General features: G+C 44.9%; 1 protein-coding gene across 1 annotated transcript in view; it reads right to left on the reverse strand.

Moving 5' to 3' along the window:
- Window positions 1-1,172: 1,172 nt before the first annotated feature.
- The window catches only part of dnajc6 (DnaJ (Hsp40) homolog, subfamily C, member 6), a gene marked incomplete at both ends in the record, with an annotated part of 51,784 nt that continues 36,164 nt past the window's right edge, over window positions 1,173-16,792 (reverse strand). Inside the window, 6 exons of the mRNA XM_084163902.1 lie at window positions 1,173-1,274; window positions 9,073-9,249; window positions 9,451-9,599; window positions 10,073-10,429; window positions 10,747-10,884; window positions 11,220-11,318. Coding sequence (XP_084020028.1) covers window positions 1,173-1,274; window positions 9,073-9,249; window positions 9,451-9,599; window positions 10,073-10,429; window positions 10,747-10,884; window positions 11,220-11,318 — 1,022 coding nt within the window. The remainder of the gene's footprint in view (window positions 1,275-9,072; window positions 9,250-9,450; window positions 9,600-10,072; window positions 10,430-10,746; window positions 10,885-11,219; window positions 11,319-16,792) is intronic.

The following is a 16,792-nucleotide window of genomic DNA, read 5'->3' on the forward strand; positions in this document are numbered from 1 at the left end:
AGTCAGTGGTACAGTGCCTAATTGAATAGGCCATCCACTCCCAACACTGGCTTCAGATCTGTACTTCAAAGTCACACAGGTGACTGACAGGAACACTGTGTTAATGCCACTGTGTGTAAAACATTGTCATCGTCTTGACAGGTGACTGACAGGAACACTGTGTTAATGCCACTGTGTGTAAAACATTGTCATCGTCTTGACAGGTGACTGACAGGAACACTGTGTTAATGCCACTGTGTGTAAAACATTGTCATCGTCTTGACAGGTGACTGACAGGAACACTGTGTTAATGCCACTGTGTGTAAAACATTGTCATCGTCTTGACAGGTGACTGACAGGAACACTGTGTTAATGCCACTGTGTGTAAAACATTGTCATCGTCTTGACAGGTGACTGACAGGAACACTGTGTTAATGCCACTGTGTGTAAAACATTGTCATCGTCTTGACAGGTGACTGACAGGAACACTGTGTTAATGCCACTGTGTTTAAAACATTGTCACCGTCTTGCTCTTTACATAGCACCTGGCTAACCATACTGTGACCACAGGTATGTCATTATCATGGCTAACCACACCGTGACCACAGGTATGTCATTATCATGGCTAACCACACTGTGACCACAGGTATGTAATTATCATGGCTAACCACACTGTGACCACAGGTATGTCATTATCACCTGTGTCTGGTGTATTAGGTGGACAGTATCACTCTCTGGTGATGTCTCCATAGACAGCTGGATGACTCTGCATTGCTTGGTTCAGTACTCTTTGCTTGGTTCAGTACTCTTTGCTTGGTTCAGTACTCTTTGCTTGGTTCAGGACTCTTTGCTTGGTTCAGGACTCTTTGCTTGGTTCAGGACTCTTTGCTTGGTTCAGGACTCTTTGCTTGGTTCAGGACTCTTTGCTTGGTTCAGGACTCTTTGCTTGGTTCAGGACTAGGACATGTAGGACAGGGTTGAACAATTATTGATGGACAGTTGGACAGTGCTGCCACCAGATACATAGGAAGGTGGGTAGGCAGGTATCTTTCTGTTAGTCTGGCTATTGAAGTCTCTATGGAGTAGAGTCCACAGGACAGTGACAAGAAGAGAAGGATGGGGGTGTCACAGATCCGATGGGGGCTTGATTATTGATCACAGGGGGTCAGCAGGAACTCTGTCTCTCTCTCAGCTCAGTAGAGTGCTTTTTGTCCTTGGCTGTCAAATTCTGACCAGGCGTCATTCAGTTCCATAAAAATCATCTTTGCATATTGTTCATAGGGCTGTCCAGTGGCCTGGGAGAGGGGAGAAGGAGGACAACTTCAATCATTGTCACTGTACATTCACATTGTAATTTACTGCACAGGTGAAATGTGTGTATTGTACAGTACCTTACTATATCCTATCTGGTATTACATTTTTACATTTTAGTCATTTAGCAGACGCTCTTATCCAGAGCGACTTACAGTTAGTGAGTGCATACATTTTCATACTGTGTGTGTGTGTGTGTGTGTGTGTGTGTGTGTGTGTGTGTGTAGAAGCGTCATGCCCATAGGGGGCACAGGGGCACTTTCCCCCCATAGATTTGTCCTGTTTATTTTTTTGTTTTTTCTCTGTAATACTACTAGCCACATACCAATGTTATGAAGTTGGCTTTAGTTAGCCCAGATAGGTTCCCAATCTCCCAACCTCATAACTAGCTACCAAGAAGCCATTTCAGGCTATCAATCAAGTTAGACAGTCTATACAGTTGAAGTCGTTAAAACTTGTTTTTCAACCACTCCACACATTTCTTGTTAACAAACTATAGTTTTGGCAAGTCGGTTAGGACACCTACTAAATGACACAAGTCATTTTTCCAACAATTGTTTACAGACAGATTATTTCACTTATAATTCACTGTATCACAATTCCAGTGGGTCAGAAGTTTACATACACTAAGTTGACTGTGCCTTTAAACAGCTTGGAAAAGCTTCTGATAGGCTAATTGACATCATTTGAGTCAATTGGAGGTGTACCTGTGGATGTATTTCAAGGCCTACCTTCAAACTCAGTGCCTCTTTGCTTGACATAATGGGAAAATCTAAAGAAATCAGCCAAGACCTCATAAAAACAATTGTAGACTTCCACAAGTCTGGTTCATCCTTGGGAGCAATTTCCAAACACCTGAAGGTATCACGTTTATCTGTACAAACAATAGTACGCAAGTAAAAACACTATGGGACCACGCAGCGGTCATACCACTCAGGAAGGAGACGAGTTCTGTCTCCTAGAGATGAACGTACTTTGGTGCGAAAAGTGCAAATCAATCCCAGAACAACAGCAAAGGACCTTGTGAAGATGCTGGAGGGAACAGGTACAAAAGTATCTATATCCACAGTAAAATGAGTCCTATATCGACATAACCTGAAAGGCCGCTCAGCGAGGAAGAAGCCACTGCTCCAAAACCGCCATAAAAAAGCCAGACTACGGTTTGCAACTGCACATGGGGACAAAGATCGTACCTTTTGGAGAAATGTCCTCTGGTCTGATGAAACAAAAATAGAACTGTTTGGCCATAATGACCATCGTTATGTTTGGAGGAAAAAGGGGGTACTTTGCAAGCCGAAGAACACCATCTCAACCGTGAAGCACAGGGGTGGCAGCATCATGCTGTGGGGGTGCTTTGCTGCAGGAGGGACTGGTGCACTTCACAAAATAGATGGCATCATGAGGAAGGAAAATGATGTGGATGGACAACGACCCCAAGCATACTTCCAAAGTTGTGGCAAAATGGCTTAAGGACAACAAAGTCAAAGTATTGGAGTGGCCATCACAAAGCCCTGACCTCAATCTTATAGAACATTTGTGGGAAGAACTGAAAAAGCGTGTGCGAGCAAGGAGGCCTGCAAACCTGACTTAGTTACACCAGCTCTGCCAGGAGGAATGGGCCAAAATCCACCCAACTTATTGTGGGAAGCTTGTGGAAGGCTACCCGAAACGTTTGACCCAAGTTAAACAATTTAAAGGCAATGCTACCAAATACTAATTGAGTGTATGTAAACTTCTGACCCACTGGGAATGTGATTAAAGAAATAAAAGCTGAAATAAATCATTTTCTCTACTATTATTCTGACATTTCACATTCTTAAAATAAAGTGGTGATCCTAACTGACCTAAGACAGGGAATTTTTACTAGGATTAAATGTCAGGAATTGTGAAAAACTGAGTTTAAATGTATTTGGCTAAGGTGTATGTAAACTTCCGACTTCAAATGTATATAAAAGTGGGAAAATATGTTTTATTTCAATGTTTTTATATCGCTAGCAACAACAGACTAAACAAATGTTGAACTACATTAAACAAAAATATAAACACAACATGCAACAATTTCAAAGATTTTTCTGAGTTACAGTTCATATAAGGAAATCAGCCAATAGAAATCAATTCATTAGGCCCTAATCTATGGATTTCATATGACTGGGAATACAGATGTGCATCTGTTGGTCAAAGATACCTTTAAAAAAAGGTAGGGGCGTGGATCAGAAAACCAGTCAGTATCACGTCGATCCAGAGCATCCCAATGCTCAATGGGTGACATGTCTGGTGAGTATGCAGAACTGGGACATTTTCAGCTTCCAGGAATTGTGTACAGATCCTTGCGACATGAGGCCGTGCATTATCATGCTGAAACATGAGGTGATGGCGGGGGATAAATGGCAAGACAATGGGCCGTTTTCCGTAGCTTTTGCCTGCCCATACCATAACCCCACCGCCACCATGGGGCACTCTGTTCACAACGTTGACATCAGCAAACCGCTCGTCCACACGACGCCATACACGCCGTCTGCCATCTGCCCGGTACAGTTGAAACCAGGATTCTTCCGTGAAGAGAACACTTCTCCAGTATGCCAGTGGCCATCGAAGGTGAGCATTTTCCCACTGAAGTCAGTTACAGCGCCGAACTGCAGTCAGGTCAAGACCCTGGTGAGGACGACGAGCAAGCAGATGAGCTTCTCTGAGACGGTTTCTGACAGTTTATGCAGAAATTCTATGGTTGTGCAACCACAGTCCCACCCCAACCCAGGAGGAGCCAATGCCCAAGTCTCATCTCCCAGTGCTACAGGTGTCGCCGTAGTTCCTCCAGGGTACCTGCACCGGGAACCCAAGATCCCAGCCCCCGAGCAGTATGACGGCCACCTGGGAGGATGCAAGATGTTCCTCACTCAGTGCTCTCTGGTGTTCGAGCTACAGTCCTCCTCGTTCCACACCGATTGAGCCATGATCGCCTAAATCATCTCTCTACTCTCGGGCAAGGCCCTGGCGTGGGCAACGGCGGTGTGGGAACAGCAGCCACCACCCTGCAGCTCCATATTAGCCTTCACTGCCGAGCTGCGATGAGTCTTCGACCACCCAGTCGGCGGACGAGAAGCGGCCAGCCGACTGTTCAACATCCACCAAGGGGCCAGACCAGTCGCCGCCGAGAGTGGGTGGAATACGGAGGCACTGGTCACCGCTTTCCACCAGGGTCTGTCTACCTCCATCAAGGATGAACTGGCCTCTCGGGAACTGGGAGAGGACCTCAAGTCCCTGATAATGCTGGCAATCAGGATTGACAACCGCCTCCGAGAACATGTGAGACAGCACCTTTTTGACACCACCCCAGTATCCCGGTTTCCTTAGTACACCAAGCAGCTGGGACGCCGAGCCCAGCATTGAGGAGCCCATGCAGCTGGGACGCACACGTCTGAGCCCACGGGAACGTGACAGTCTGACCTCTGCTGCTGCCTCTACTGCGGAGGTCTCGGCCATCTCCGTGCTACATGCCCAGAGCTGACGGGAGACACCAGTGCTCGCCAGGACAAGGGAAGACCCTGACGGGCTGTGCAGTTTCACCCCGGCTACCCAGTCACCGTTTCTCACTACCCGCAACCCTCCACTGGGACAACCGTCAGCACAAGATTCAAGCCTTCGTGGACTCTGGGGCCACGGATCATTTCATTGATCAAGACTTCGCCAGAGAATTACAAATCTCCTGCGTGAAATGTCCCATCCCTCTGCAAATGTAAGCCCTAAATGTCGAAGACCCCCACCAAGAGCCTCGCCGCATCCCCCTGCATCTATTGAAGACCAAGACCTCTCCGCTCTCCCTACCGAATACTTCGACCTCCGGGAGGCCTTCAGTAAGAAGCAAGCCGCCACCCTCCCTCCTCATCGTCCATACGACTGCACCATAGAACTCCTACCCGGCTCCACCCCTCCCCGAGGCTGTCTTTACTCCCTCTCGACCCCTGAAGCAGCAGTCATGGACAATTACATCCGGGAGTCGCTGGAGACAGGTTTAATTCTCTCCTCAACATCCCCAGCTGGTGCAGGCTTCTTCTTCGTGGGAAAGAAGGATGGAGGTCTGCGTCCCTGCATCGATTACCAAGGGCTGAACAGGATTACGATTAAGAATCGTTACCCCCTACCCCTGATGTCCGCAGCCTTGGAGCTGGCTCAAGGGGCCCAATTCTTCACCAAACTGGACCTCCGCAACGCTTACAATCTGGTGAGAATCAGGGAGGGAGTTGAATGGAAAACTGCCTTTAACACCCCTAGTGGCCACTATGAGTATTTGGTCATGCCATTCGGATTATCGAACTCGCCGGCATTCTTCCAAGCATTGGGCAATGACACTCTTAGGGATTTGTTGAATCAGTTAGTCTTTGTTTACCTCTACGACATCCAGATCTTCTCCAAGACCCTTCCGGAAAACAAGTCCTGAGACACCTCCTGCAGAGTCAACTATATGTCAAGATAGAGAAGTGTGAGTTCCATGTATCCCAAGTCTCTTTCCTGGGCCACATTATCTCTACCGCCGGCATCCAAATGGACCCCGTTAAGGTTAAGGAGGTCACCGACTGGCCCCGACGCCTCACTCAAACAGGTCCAGCGGTTCCTCGGGTTTGCCAATTTTTACAGGCGTTTTATACGCAACTTTGGTGCGGTGGCAGCGCCTCTCTGCCTTAACCCGCAAGTCCCAGACCTGTTTTGGCTGGACCCCCGAGGCTGACAGGGCATTCATGGAGCTCAAGGGATGTTTCACTTCCGGACCAATCCTCGTTCATACTGATTCTACTCGTCCCTTCGTGGTAGAGGTGAACACCTCGGACACCAGAGCAGGGGCAGTCCTTTCACAGCGGAACGAGGGGGACAAGAGACTGCACCCACAATTATCGTATAATAATTGCCATAGTCGTCTTAATACATACATTTTAGGAGAAGGGGGGATTCAACTTTATATTAAAGTAGATTTAGTTTACCCAATAGCAGTTTTTAATTTTTACATGAAGTGGGTAAAGTTGGTAATCATTTTACGAGCAGAACGGCACGGTTGGGAGGAGAAGCTTAATTTCCAAAAGTTCTAAGCAGTCATAACCATTTGTTTTTGAGACAAGGGTGTCACCAAAGCTGTGTTGTATTTATTGGGTATATTGTAGCTAATTTTCTAAGATGTTATGATGCATTACAAGCTCAATTTTGTTTTAACAAAAATAACAATTATGAAAATAACTGTGATCATTTGCATGACAATCAATCAATACCCTAAATTCCATAATCATCAAAGCCCTAGTTTGGAGTTACCATTCTAGCTAATAGGCTATGTTAGAGTTTACACTTCTTCCAATTATGTGGGGAGGTCAAAATAATGAAAAACCATCTACCAAATCTTTTCATTTTAAAATGTTGATTACTTGTCCTTGCCATTATCATTCATCATGCTAACATATGATGGGGGTCCCTGGGTCGCCAGTTTGCCTGGGCGGGCGTCCCTGGGTAAGAAAAGGTTTTAGACCCCTTTAGAAAAGCCAGAAATAACTAAATGTACTGAATAAGACACACATTCCTTTCAATCTCTTACCTAGATTTTAGCAGAAATGCAGAGAAGCATATTTAGTTTCTTTTAAAAAAGAACCACCAGTCAGGAGGATACAGACAGCTCAAGAGGTATGCTTAGATATGCAGACAAATAGACACAAAATATATATAGTGAGTATTGCTCTACACTCTTAGAAAAAAAGGTTATATCTAGAACCTAAAATGGTTATTCGGCTGTCCCCAGAGGAGTACCCTTTGAAGAACCCTTTTTGGTTCCAGGTAGAACCCTTTTGGGTTCCATGAAGAACCCTTTCCACAAGGGTTCTACATGGAACCCAAAAGGCTTCTAACTGAACCAAAAACGGTTCTACCTGGAACCCAAAAGGGTTCTCCTATGGGGACAGGCAAATAATCCTTTTGGAACCCTTTTTTCTAAGAGTGTAGATTGTATGAAAAAGCTATTTCAGGTGTTTGAAAAATGCTAAATTATTCAACTTTACGTCCTAGCCCCCCACCTGACCATACCCCAGCCATCCTCACGTACTTTGTGCACCCTCAGATTTTTGGGGTGCATGACGCCCCTGTGTGTGTGTGTGTGTCTGTGTGTGTGCGTGTGCGCGTGCATGAGTGTGTGTGTGTGTACGTGTGTACCTGCTGATTTTGTACGTTTGCCCACTGACAAAGACATGATCAGTCTATAATTTTAATGGTAGGTTTATTTGAACAGTGAGAGACAGAATAACAACAAAAAAATCCAGAAAAACGCTTTGATTTGCATTTTAATGAGGGAAATAAGTATTTGACCCCTCTGCAAAACATGACTTAGTACTTGGTGGCAAAACCCTTGTTGGCAATCACAGAGCTCAGACGTTTCTTGTAGTTGGCCACCAGGTTTGCACACAACTCAGGAGGGATTTTGTCCCACTCCTCTTTGCAGATCTTCTCCAAGTCATTAAGGTTTCGAGGCTGACGTTTGTCAACTCGAACCTTCAGCTCCCTCCACAGATTTTCTATAGGATTAAGGTCTGGAGACTGGCTAGGCCACTCCAGGACCTTAATGTGCTTCTTCTTGAGCCACTCCTTTGTTGCCTTGGCCGTGTGTTTTGGGTCATTGTCATGCTGGAATACCCATCCACGACCCATTTTCAATGCCCTGGCTGAGGGAAGGAGGTTCTCACCCAAGATTTGATGGTACATGGCCCCGTCCATTGTCCCTTTGATGCGGTGAAGTTGTCCTGTCCCCTTAGCAGAAAAACACCCCCAAAGCATAATGTTTCCACCTCCATGTTTGACGGTGGGGATGGTGTTCTTGGGGTCATAGGCAGCATTCCTCCTCCTCCAAACACGGCGAGTTGAGTTGATGCCAAAGAGCTTGATTTTGGTCTCATCTGACCACAACACTTTCACCCAGTTCTCCTCTGAATCATTCAGATGTTCATTGGCAAACTTCAGACGGGCCTGTATATGTGCATTCTTGAGCAGGGGGACCTTGCGGGCGCTGCAGGATTTCAGTCCTTCACGGTGTAGTGTGTTACCAATTGTTTTTTTGGTGACTATGGTCCCAGCTGCCTTGAGATCATTGACAAGATCATCCCGTGTAGTTCTGGGCTGATTCCTCACCGTTCTCATGATCATTGCAACTCCACGAGGTGAGATCTTGCATGGAGCCCCAGGCCGAGGGAGATTGACAGTTATTTTGTGTTTCTTCCATTTGCGAATAATCGCACCAACTGTTGTCACCTTCTCACCATGGTCTTGTAGCCCATTCCAGCCTTGTGTAGGTCTACAATCTTGTCCCTGACATCCTTGGAGAGCTCTTTGGTCTTGGCCATGGTGGAGAGTTTGGAATCTGATTGATTGATTGCTTCTGTTGACAGGTGTCTTTTATACAGGTAACAAGCTGAGATTAGGAGCACTCCCTTTAAGAGTGTGCTCCTAATTCCATCTCCTTACCTGTATAAAAGACACCTGGGAGCCAGAAATCTTTCTGATTGAGAGGGGGTCAAATACTTATTTCCCTCATTAAAATGCAAATCAATTTATAACATTTTTGACATGCGGTTTTCTGGATTTTGTTGTTGTTATTCTGTCTCTCACTGTTCAAATAAACCTACCATTAAAATTATAGACTGATCATGTCTTTGTCAGTGGGCAAACGTACAAAATCAGCAGGGGATCAAATACTTTTTTCCCTCACTGTACGTGTGCATGTGTTACACTGTGTGTAGTGTTAACCTCTTCCTTCCCTTTCACCTTGTCTGGATGGACCACCAGCACAGCTTTACGGTAGACCTTCTTGACCTGCTCTGGGGTCACCAGGTCAGCCATGCCTACAGGCTTCCAGCGGGTCTCCCCCTCCCACAGCACTGTGTGCATGGTGGACAGCAGGGCCCGGATGTTACGCTCCTTCCCCTCGATCCAGTCCAGAATCTGAAGGTAGAGGGGGGAGAGTCTGGGCCAGATACAACACAGATCTCACAGGCCTTCTTCAAAATCTTGACATAGCTAGCTTGTTTTTCTTTGGCTGTCAAAAGACACTCCAACATTGGACCCTCCTCCCCCCTGTAGTTCTATCTTCACTACACTCTCCAACTCTTGGTCCAAGGCTAGTGATTGCCACTGTAAAACTACCTTGAGTTTCTCGGGGTCCATCTCTTTAGCCATCTCCTCCTTCCTCATCTCTGCTATTGTCCTGGGACCTTCCTTTTTCTTGGCTCCAGCAAAGCCTTGGCCAGACAGCAGGTCATCAAAGTTAGCCGTTGCAACTTTGGGCTTGGTACCTGGGAGAGAGAAAGTAACATCTTCTCTCATCCACTTATAATACAGTATATATGCAATCGTATCATGAATGACTACCTGCACAGATCACATACTTTTTTAAATAGTTTTTTTATTTAACCTTTATTTAGGTAAGTCAGTTAAGAACTAATTATTATTTACAATGACGGCCTACACCGGCCAAACCCGGACGACGCTGGGCCAATTGTGCGCCGCCCTATGGGACTCCCAATCACGGCCGGTTGTGATACAGCCTGGAAACAAACCAGGGGGTCTGTAGTGACGCCTCAAGCACTGAGATGCAGTGCCTTAGACCGCTGCGCCACTCGGGAGCCCAATACATGCAGGTCAGTTTCAGGTGGCACATTTGTACATTAATACAGAGCAACAGGAGTCATTTTCGGGCGAACACAACCCAACAGTCTACCCATCCCAGTGTGATAACAACCAGCCTCCCAGTCTCACACTGACTCACCCATGTTGGGCTGTTGTTTCCCGGCTGCATTGGGAGCAGGTCCTCCTCCCATGGCAGAGAAGCTGATGTTGTAGTTGGGTCTGTTGGAGGGGGAGGTGTGGGGCATGGAGTGGCTGGGGCTGGGCTTGGCCTGGGGGGGTGGACCACCCTGACTCTGGGGTTGGGGCTGCCACCCAGCCTGCCCTACACCTCCACCACCACCACCACCACCGGGCTTCCAGGAGGGGAAGCCTGTGTTGGCCTGCCAGCCCCCACCGTGCTGGGGCGAGGGAGGAGGCCGTGAGGGGGAGCCCATGGGGGGGAAGGCAGGGGTGGTGCCTGTAGGGGTGGTGGGCTTACTGGAGAACCCAGAGCCTCCTATAGACAGAGATGTAAGGGGTAGTGTAACACAACTATCATAACATAACGTAGCATGACATGACATTATATGACATAACCAGAGGAGGCTGGTGGGAGGAGCTATAGGAGGGCGGGCTCATTGTAATGGCTGGAATGGAATAAATGAAACTGTATCAAACACATCAAACATATGGAAACCATGTTTTAATCCGTTCCTTTGATTCCATTCCAGCCATTGCAATAAGCCCATCTTCCTATAGCTCTTCCCAACAGCCTCCCATGGACATAACATATTTAAAGTATCCGTTAGTACAGTACTTAAAACCTTCACTGACCTCCCAGACTTCCCCCCAGGTTTCCGATGTCAGCAAAGGGGTCCAGAGTGTTGGGTTTGGCCTGGTGTGTGGGAGTGTTGTTGACCGACCCAGTAGGACTTGTACTGGCTGACTTGCTGCCCATACTGAAACCACCTCCTCACACAGAACACACAATAACACAGCTGAAATACTATGCAATACTTTATTTTATTTAGCCTTTATTTTACCAGGCAGGTCAATTAAGAACAAATTCATATTTCCAAAGAAGTCGGCACTGTAGTCCTATAAATGTGGTTCTCATAAGCACCAGCAGAGGTCCCTATTTAGTCCATTCTGATATTACACACGCTTGCTTACTCATGGCAGCACAGTACGCTGGATGATGGCATGCCATAGCTCTCTGTTGTTCATGGCAGCTGGTTGTTCCTCTGTTCTCAGACCACTGTCTCTGCAGATGTTGTCCATGAATATTACACATGAGTAGAGCTTACCTGGAGCTGCAGGTTTGTTCCAATCCCATCCTCCCACGGCGTTGGGAGGCTGCTGAATGGTGACTACAGGTGTGGTGGGCGGGACTGGGGAGCTGCGGCCTATCAGAACACAGAAACAGCAGTGACAGACCTCACAGACAATGGGAGGAAGGAGATATGAAGTCATTAAAATTATGACCACATTATCACCAATGACCATAGCGTTGGAGACTATCTGACTTGAGCCCCTTTTAATCTGTTTATAATTGTATAATTAGCCTAGCAGTAGTAATTATCACAAATCATTCTTAAACTCAGAGACAGGCCCCCTTTGTACTTTCCCTCTGCCTAAATACAACGTACATAGATCATGTTCGATGTGCATTGTATTTGGGCAGAGGGAAAGTACAAAGGGGGCCTGTCTCTGGGTGTAAGAATGATTCCGTAAGGGTTGAATAGGAGCCATGTGTCTGGGTTAGAGCTGATAGACCATAATTACTGTTCTATAACACTGTCTAATATCTTTACTGTTTTATATCATTATATTCTCTTAGTATGAATATACCGTTTTTTTATATATATTCTTAGAGATTGAAAGTAATGTTAGGTTTAAGCTCTTTGTGTATAAAATGTGTAATTACAGTATTTAGTGGACTGCAGTGGACTGTAGGAATGTGTACTCCCAATAACTCAAGGCCTCGCCTGACTGATATGAAGTCCTGTGAAAGGAACGGAGGAGCACGAAGGTTCTGGACTCATGCTGGGCCACTATAACTCCAATAGGAGGAACTGACTGATTGTACACTCCGCCTAATTGGAAGGTATAAATATATGCTTGTGCGAATTGTATCGGTGCTTTTGCAGCTGCAATGCCCAGTGTGGTGAAAACATTTTAGCTTATTTTGTTGTCTGACTGGATTGTACCAGAACGTACAGCCTAACACTAGCATACCATGACCGTTAAGCTAACCAAATAAGGTCAGAACCATGCCAATAGCAATAACTGTAACCATAAAATAGCCATTCCATTCAGATCTCCCTCAAAACTTGCAGCTTTAATTCCCATTGATCATCACTCATTGTGTGCATGCATATACAGATGCCGTATCTTAATTTGACATCCTGTTGTAGTAGGAATTTTCCTGCATTGCAGGAAATGCAAACTTGTATTGTATTCTAGGTTTAAAAAGGCTTCTAAAGTTTTTCATTTCCACTTAAAAATGTCAGATTTGATTTGCCCTAACAAACATTTCCATTAATTCACATTTCCTACCCAACACAACAACATGGCTGAAGCAAAATCTGGACCCCTACAAATCAGCTGGGCTAGACAATCTGGACCCTTTCTTTCTAAAATTAGCCGCCCTGTTACTAGCCTGTTCAACCTCTCTTTCGTATCATCTGAGATCCCCAGAGATTGGAAAGCTGCCGTGGTCATCCCCCTCTTCAAAGGGGGTGACACTCTAGATCCAAACTGTTACAGACCTATATCCATCCTGCCCTGCCTTTCGAAAGTTTTTGAAAGCCAAGTTAACAAACAGATCACCGACCATTTCGAATCCCACCGTACCTTGTTCGCTATGCAATCTTGTTTCCGAGCTCGTCATGGGTGCACCTCAGCCACGTTCAAGGTCCTAAACGATATTATAACCGCGATCGATAAAAGACAGTACTGTGCAGCCGTCTTCATCGACCTGGCCAAGGCTTTCGACTCTGTCAATCACCGCATTCTTATTGGCAGACTAAATAGCCTTGGTTTCTCAAATGACTGTATCGCCTGGTTCACCAACTACTTCTCAGATAAAGTTCAATGTGTCAAATCGGAGGGCCTGTTGTCTGGACCTCTGACAGTCTCTATTGGGGTGCCACAGGGTTCAATTCTCGGGCCGACTCTATTCTCTGTGTACATCAATGATGTCGCTCTTGCTGCTGGTGACTCTCAGATCCACCTCTACGCAGACGACACTATTTTGTATACATCTGGCCCTTCATTGGACACTGTGTTAACAAACCTCCAAACGAGCTTCAATGCCATACAACACTCCTTCCGTAGCCTCCAACTGCTCTTAAACGCTAGTAAAACTAAATGCATGCTCTTCAATCGAACGCTGCTTGCACCCGCCCGCCCGACTAGAATCACTACTCTCGGGAGGTCTGACTTAGAATATCTGGACAACTACAAATACCTAGGTGTCTGGTTAGACCGTAAACTCTCCTTCCAGCATCTCCAATCCAAAGTTAAATCTAGAATCGGCTTCCTATTTTGCAACAAAGCCTCCTTCACTCATGCTGCCAAACATGCCCTCGTAAAACTGACTATCCTACCGATCCTTGACTTTGGCGATGTCATTTACAAAATAGCCTACAACACTCAAATTGGATATAGTCTATCACAGTGCCATCCGTTTTGTCACCAAAGCCCCATATACTACCCAGCATTGTGACCTGTACGCTCTCGTTGGCTGGCCCTCACTACAGTGAGGGAAAAAAGTATTTGATCCCCTGCTGATTTTATACGTTTGCCCACTGACAAAGAAATGACCAGTCTATCATTTTAATGGTAGGTTTATTTGAACAGTGAGAGACAGAATAACAACAAAAAAATATGTCAAAAATGTTATAAATTGATTTGCATTTTAATGAGGGAAATAAGTATTTGACCCCCTCTCAATCAGAAAGATTTCTGGCTCCCAGGTGTCTTTTATACAGGTAAGGAGATGGAATTAGGAGCACACTCTTAAAGGGAGTGCTCCTAATCTCAGTTTGTTACCTGTATAAAAGACACCTGTCCACAGAAGCAATCAATCAATCAGATTCCAAACTCTCCACCATGGCCAAGACCAAAGAGCTCTCCAAGGATGTCAGGGACAAGATTGTAGACCTACACAAGGCTGGAATGGGCTACAAGACCATCGCCCAAGCAGCTTGGTGAGAAGGTGACAACAGTTGGTGCGATTATTCGCAAATGGAAGAAACACAAAAGAACTGTCAATCTCCCTCGGCCTGGGGCTCCATGCAAGATCTCACCTTGTGGAGTTGCAATGATCATGAGAACGGTGAGGAATCAGCCCAGAACTACACGGGATGATCTTGTCAATGATCTCAAGGCAGCTGGGACCATAGTCACCAAGAAAACAATTGGTAACACACTACGCCGTGAAGGACTGAAATCCTGCAGAGCCCACAAGGTCCCCCTGCTCAAGAAAGCACATATACACGCCTGTCTGAAGTTTGCCAATGAACATCTGAATGATTCAGAGGAGAACTGGGTGAAAGTGTTGTGGTCAGATGAGACCAAAATTGAGCTCTTTGGCATCAACTCAACTCGCCGTGTTTGGAGGAGGAGGAATGCTGCCTATGACCCCAAGAACACCACCCCCACCGTCAAACATGGAGGTGGAAACATTATGCTTTGGGGGTGTTTTTCTGCTAAGGGGACAGGACAACTTCACCGCATCAAAGGGACGATGGACGGGGCCATGTACCGTCAAATCTTGGGTGAGAACCTCCTTCCCTCAGCCAGGGCATTGAAAATGGATCGTGATTGGGTATTCCAGCATGACAATGACCCAAAACACACGGCCAACGCAACAAAGGAGTGGCTCAAGAAGAAGTACATTAAGGTCCTGGAGTGGCCTAGCCAGTCTCCAGACCTTAATCCCATAGAAAATCTGTGGAGGGAGCTGAAGGTTCGAGTTGCCAAACGTCAGCCTCGAAACCTTCATGACTTGGAGAAGATCTGCAAAGAGGAGTGGGACAAAATCCCTCCTGAGATGTGTGCAAACCTGGTGGCCAACTACAAGAAACATCTGACCTCTGTGATTGCCAACAAGGGTTTTGCCACCAAGTACTAAGTCATGTTTTGCAGAGGGGTCAAATACTTATTTCCCTCAATAAAATGCAAATCAATTTATAACACTTTTGACATGTGTTTTTCTGGATTTTCTGTTGTTGTTATTCTGTCTCTCACTGTTCAAATAAACCTACCATTAAAATTATAGACTGATCATTTCTTTGTCAATGTGCAAATGTAAAAAATCAGCAGGGGATCAAATATTATTTTCCACTTGTATCCTGTTTCAGTAATAATGAGATCAGACCTTCTTCTTGAGTGTCAGATAATCTACCATTTACATAGGAGTGGTTAAAACATGCAAATAACGGTCCTCTTAGTATATCAAAAAAGGTTTGGTATACCTCGACTGGAATGCCATCCAACCCTGGAGTTTTCCCGGACATAAAGTCTTTAATTGCATCCAGAAGTTCCTCCTCTGTAATTTCACCTTCACATGAGTCTTTCGGTGTGGCTGTTAATTTGACAGCCACACCAATTTGCTTTATTTTTATAATATATTACACTTGATCTTTCTTGAATAAGTTTCTCCATTTCTTTTTGTTTTTCCTCTAATTTATTCTGAGCCTCTATGTTACAGTTTTTATTGCCATCTATCTGTTCTGTTAGACTTTCTATTTCCTTTCTTAGTATAAACTCTTTTGACCTAAATTGCTTTTGTTTTCGAGATGAGTACTGAATTGCATGGCCTCTAAAGGCACATTTAAAGGTGTCCCATACAATAAGGGGATTCGCTGTACCTATGTTATGTTGGAAAAAGTCAGTTATAAATTCCTTTGTTCTAATTATAAATAAATTATCATCCAATAGGCTTTGATTAAATTTCCAATATCCTCGCCCACGTGGAAATTCAGTAAGAGTAATGTATATGCCTATTATATGATGGTCCGACCGCATTCTGTCCACTATCAACATTTTTTTAAACTTTTGGTGCCAACGAGAATGAGATAAGAAAGAAGTCAAGACGACTAGCTTGATTCAGTCTCCGCCATGTATATCTCACTAGATCAGGATATTTAAGCCTCCATATATCTACTAGTTCTAATGTATCCATGACATTCACAATTTCCTTAAGAGCATGTGGGTGATTGTTTGTGGTGTGATTTCCTTTACGGTCCATTGAGCTATTTAAAACAGTATTATAATCCCCCACCATAATAATATTGTCTTGAATTGCTTGCAGGGTTGATAATTTATTATATATATTGTCAAAGAATTGTGGATCATCATTATTTGGTCCGTAAAGGTTAATGAGCCATATCTGTTTATGGTCCAATAACATATTTAAAATAATCCATCTACCTTGCGTATCTATTTGGACAATTTGCACATTCAGATCGAAATTACTATTAATTAATATCATCACCCCTTTAGAATTTCTTTGCCCATGGGAGAAGTATATTCCCCCCCCCCCCATTCTTTTTTCCACGCTACTTCATCTCGAATTGTTGAATGAGTTTCCTGTATACAATAGATATTATATATTCCTTCTCTTTGAGCCATGTAAATATTGTTCTTCTTTTGTTATTATCAGCTAAGCCATTACAATTATAACTGGCTATACTTATTTCACCATACACCATCCCCATATTGTTATTTACATTGTTATTTATTTTGCTCATTTGCACCCCAGTATCTCTATTTGCACATCATCTTCTGCACATCTATCACTCCAGTGTTAATACTACATTGTAATTATTTTGCACTATGGCCTATTTATTGCCTTACCTCCATAACTTAC

Source organism: Coregonus lavaretus, assembly GCF_964263955.1.
Source record: "Coregonus lavaretus genome assembly, chromosome: 6".
In the NCBI taxonomy this organism is placed as follows: Eukaryota; Metazoa; Chordata; class Actinopteri; order Salmoniformes; family Salmonidae; genus Coregonus; species Coregonus lavaretus.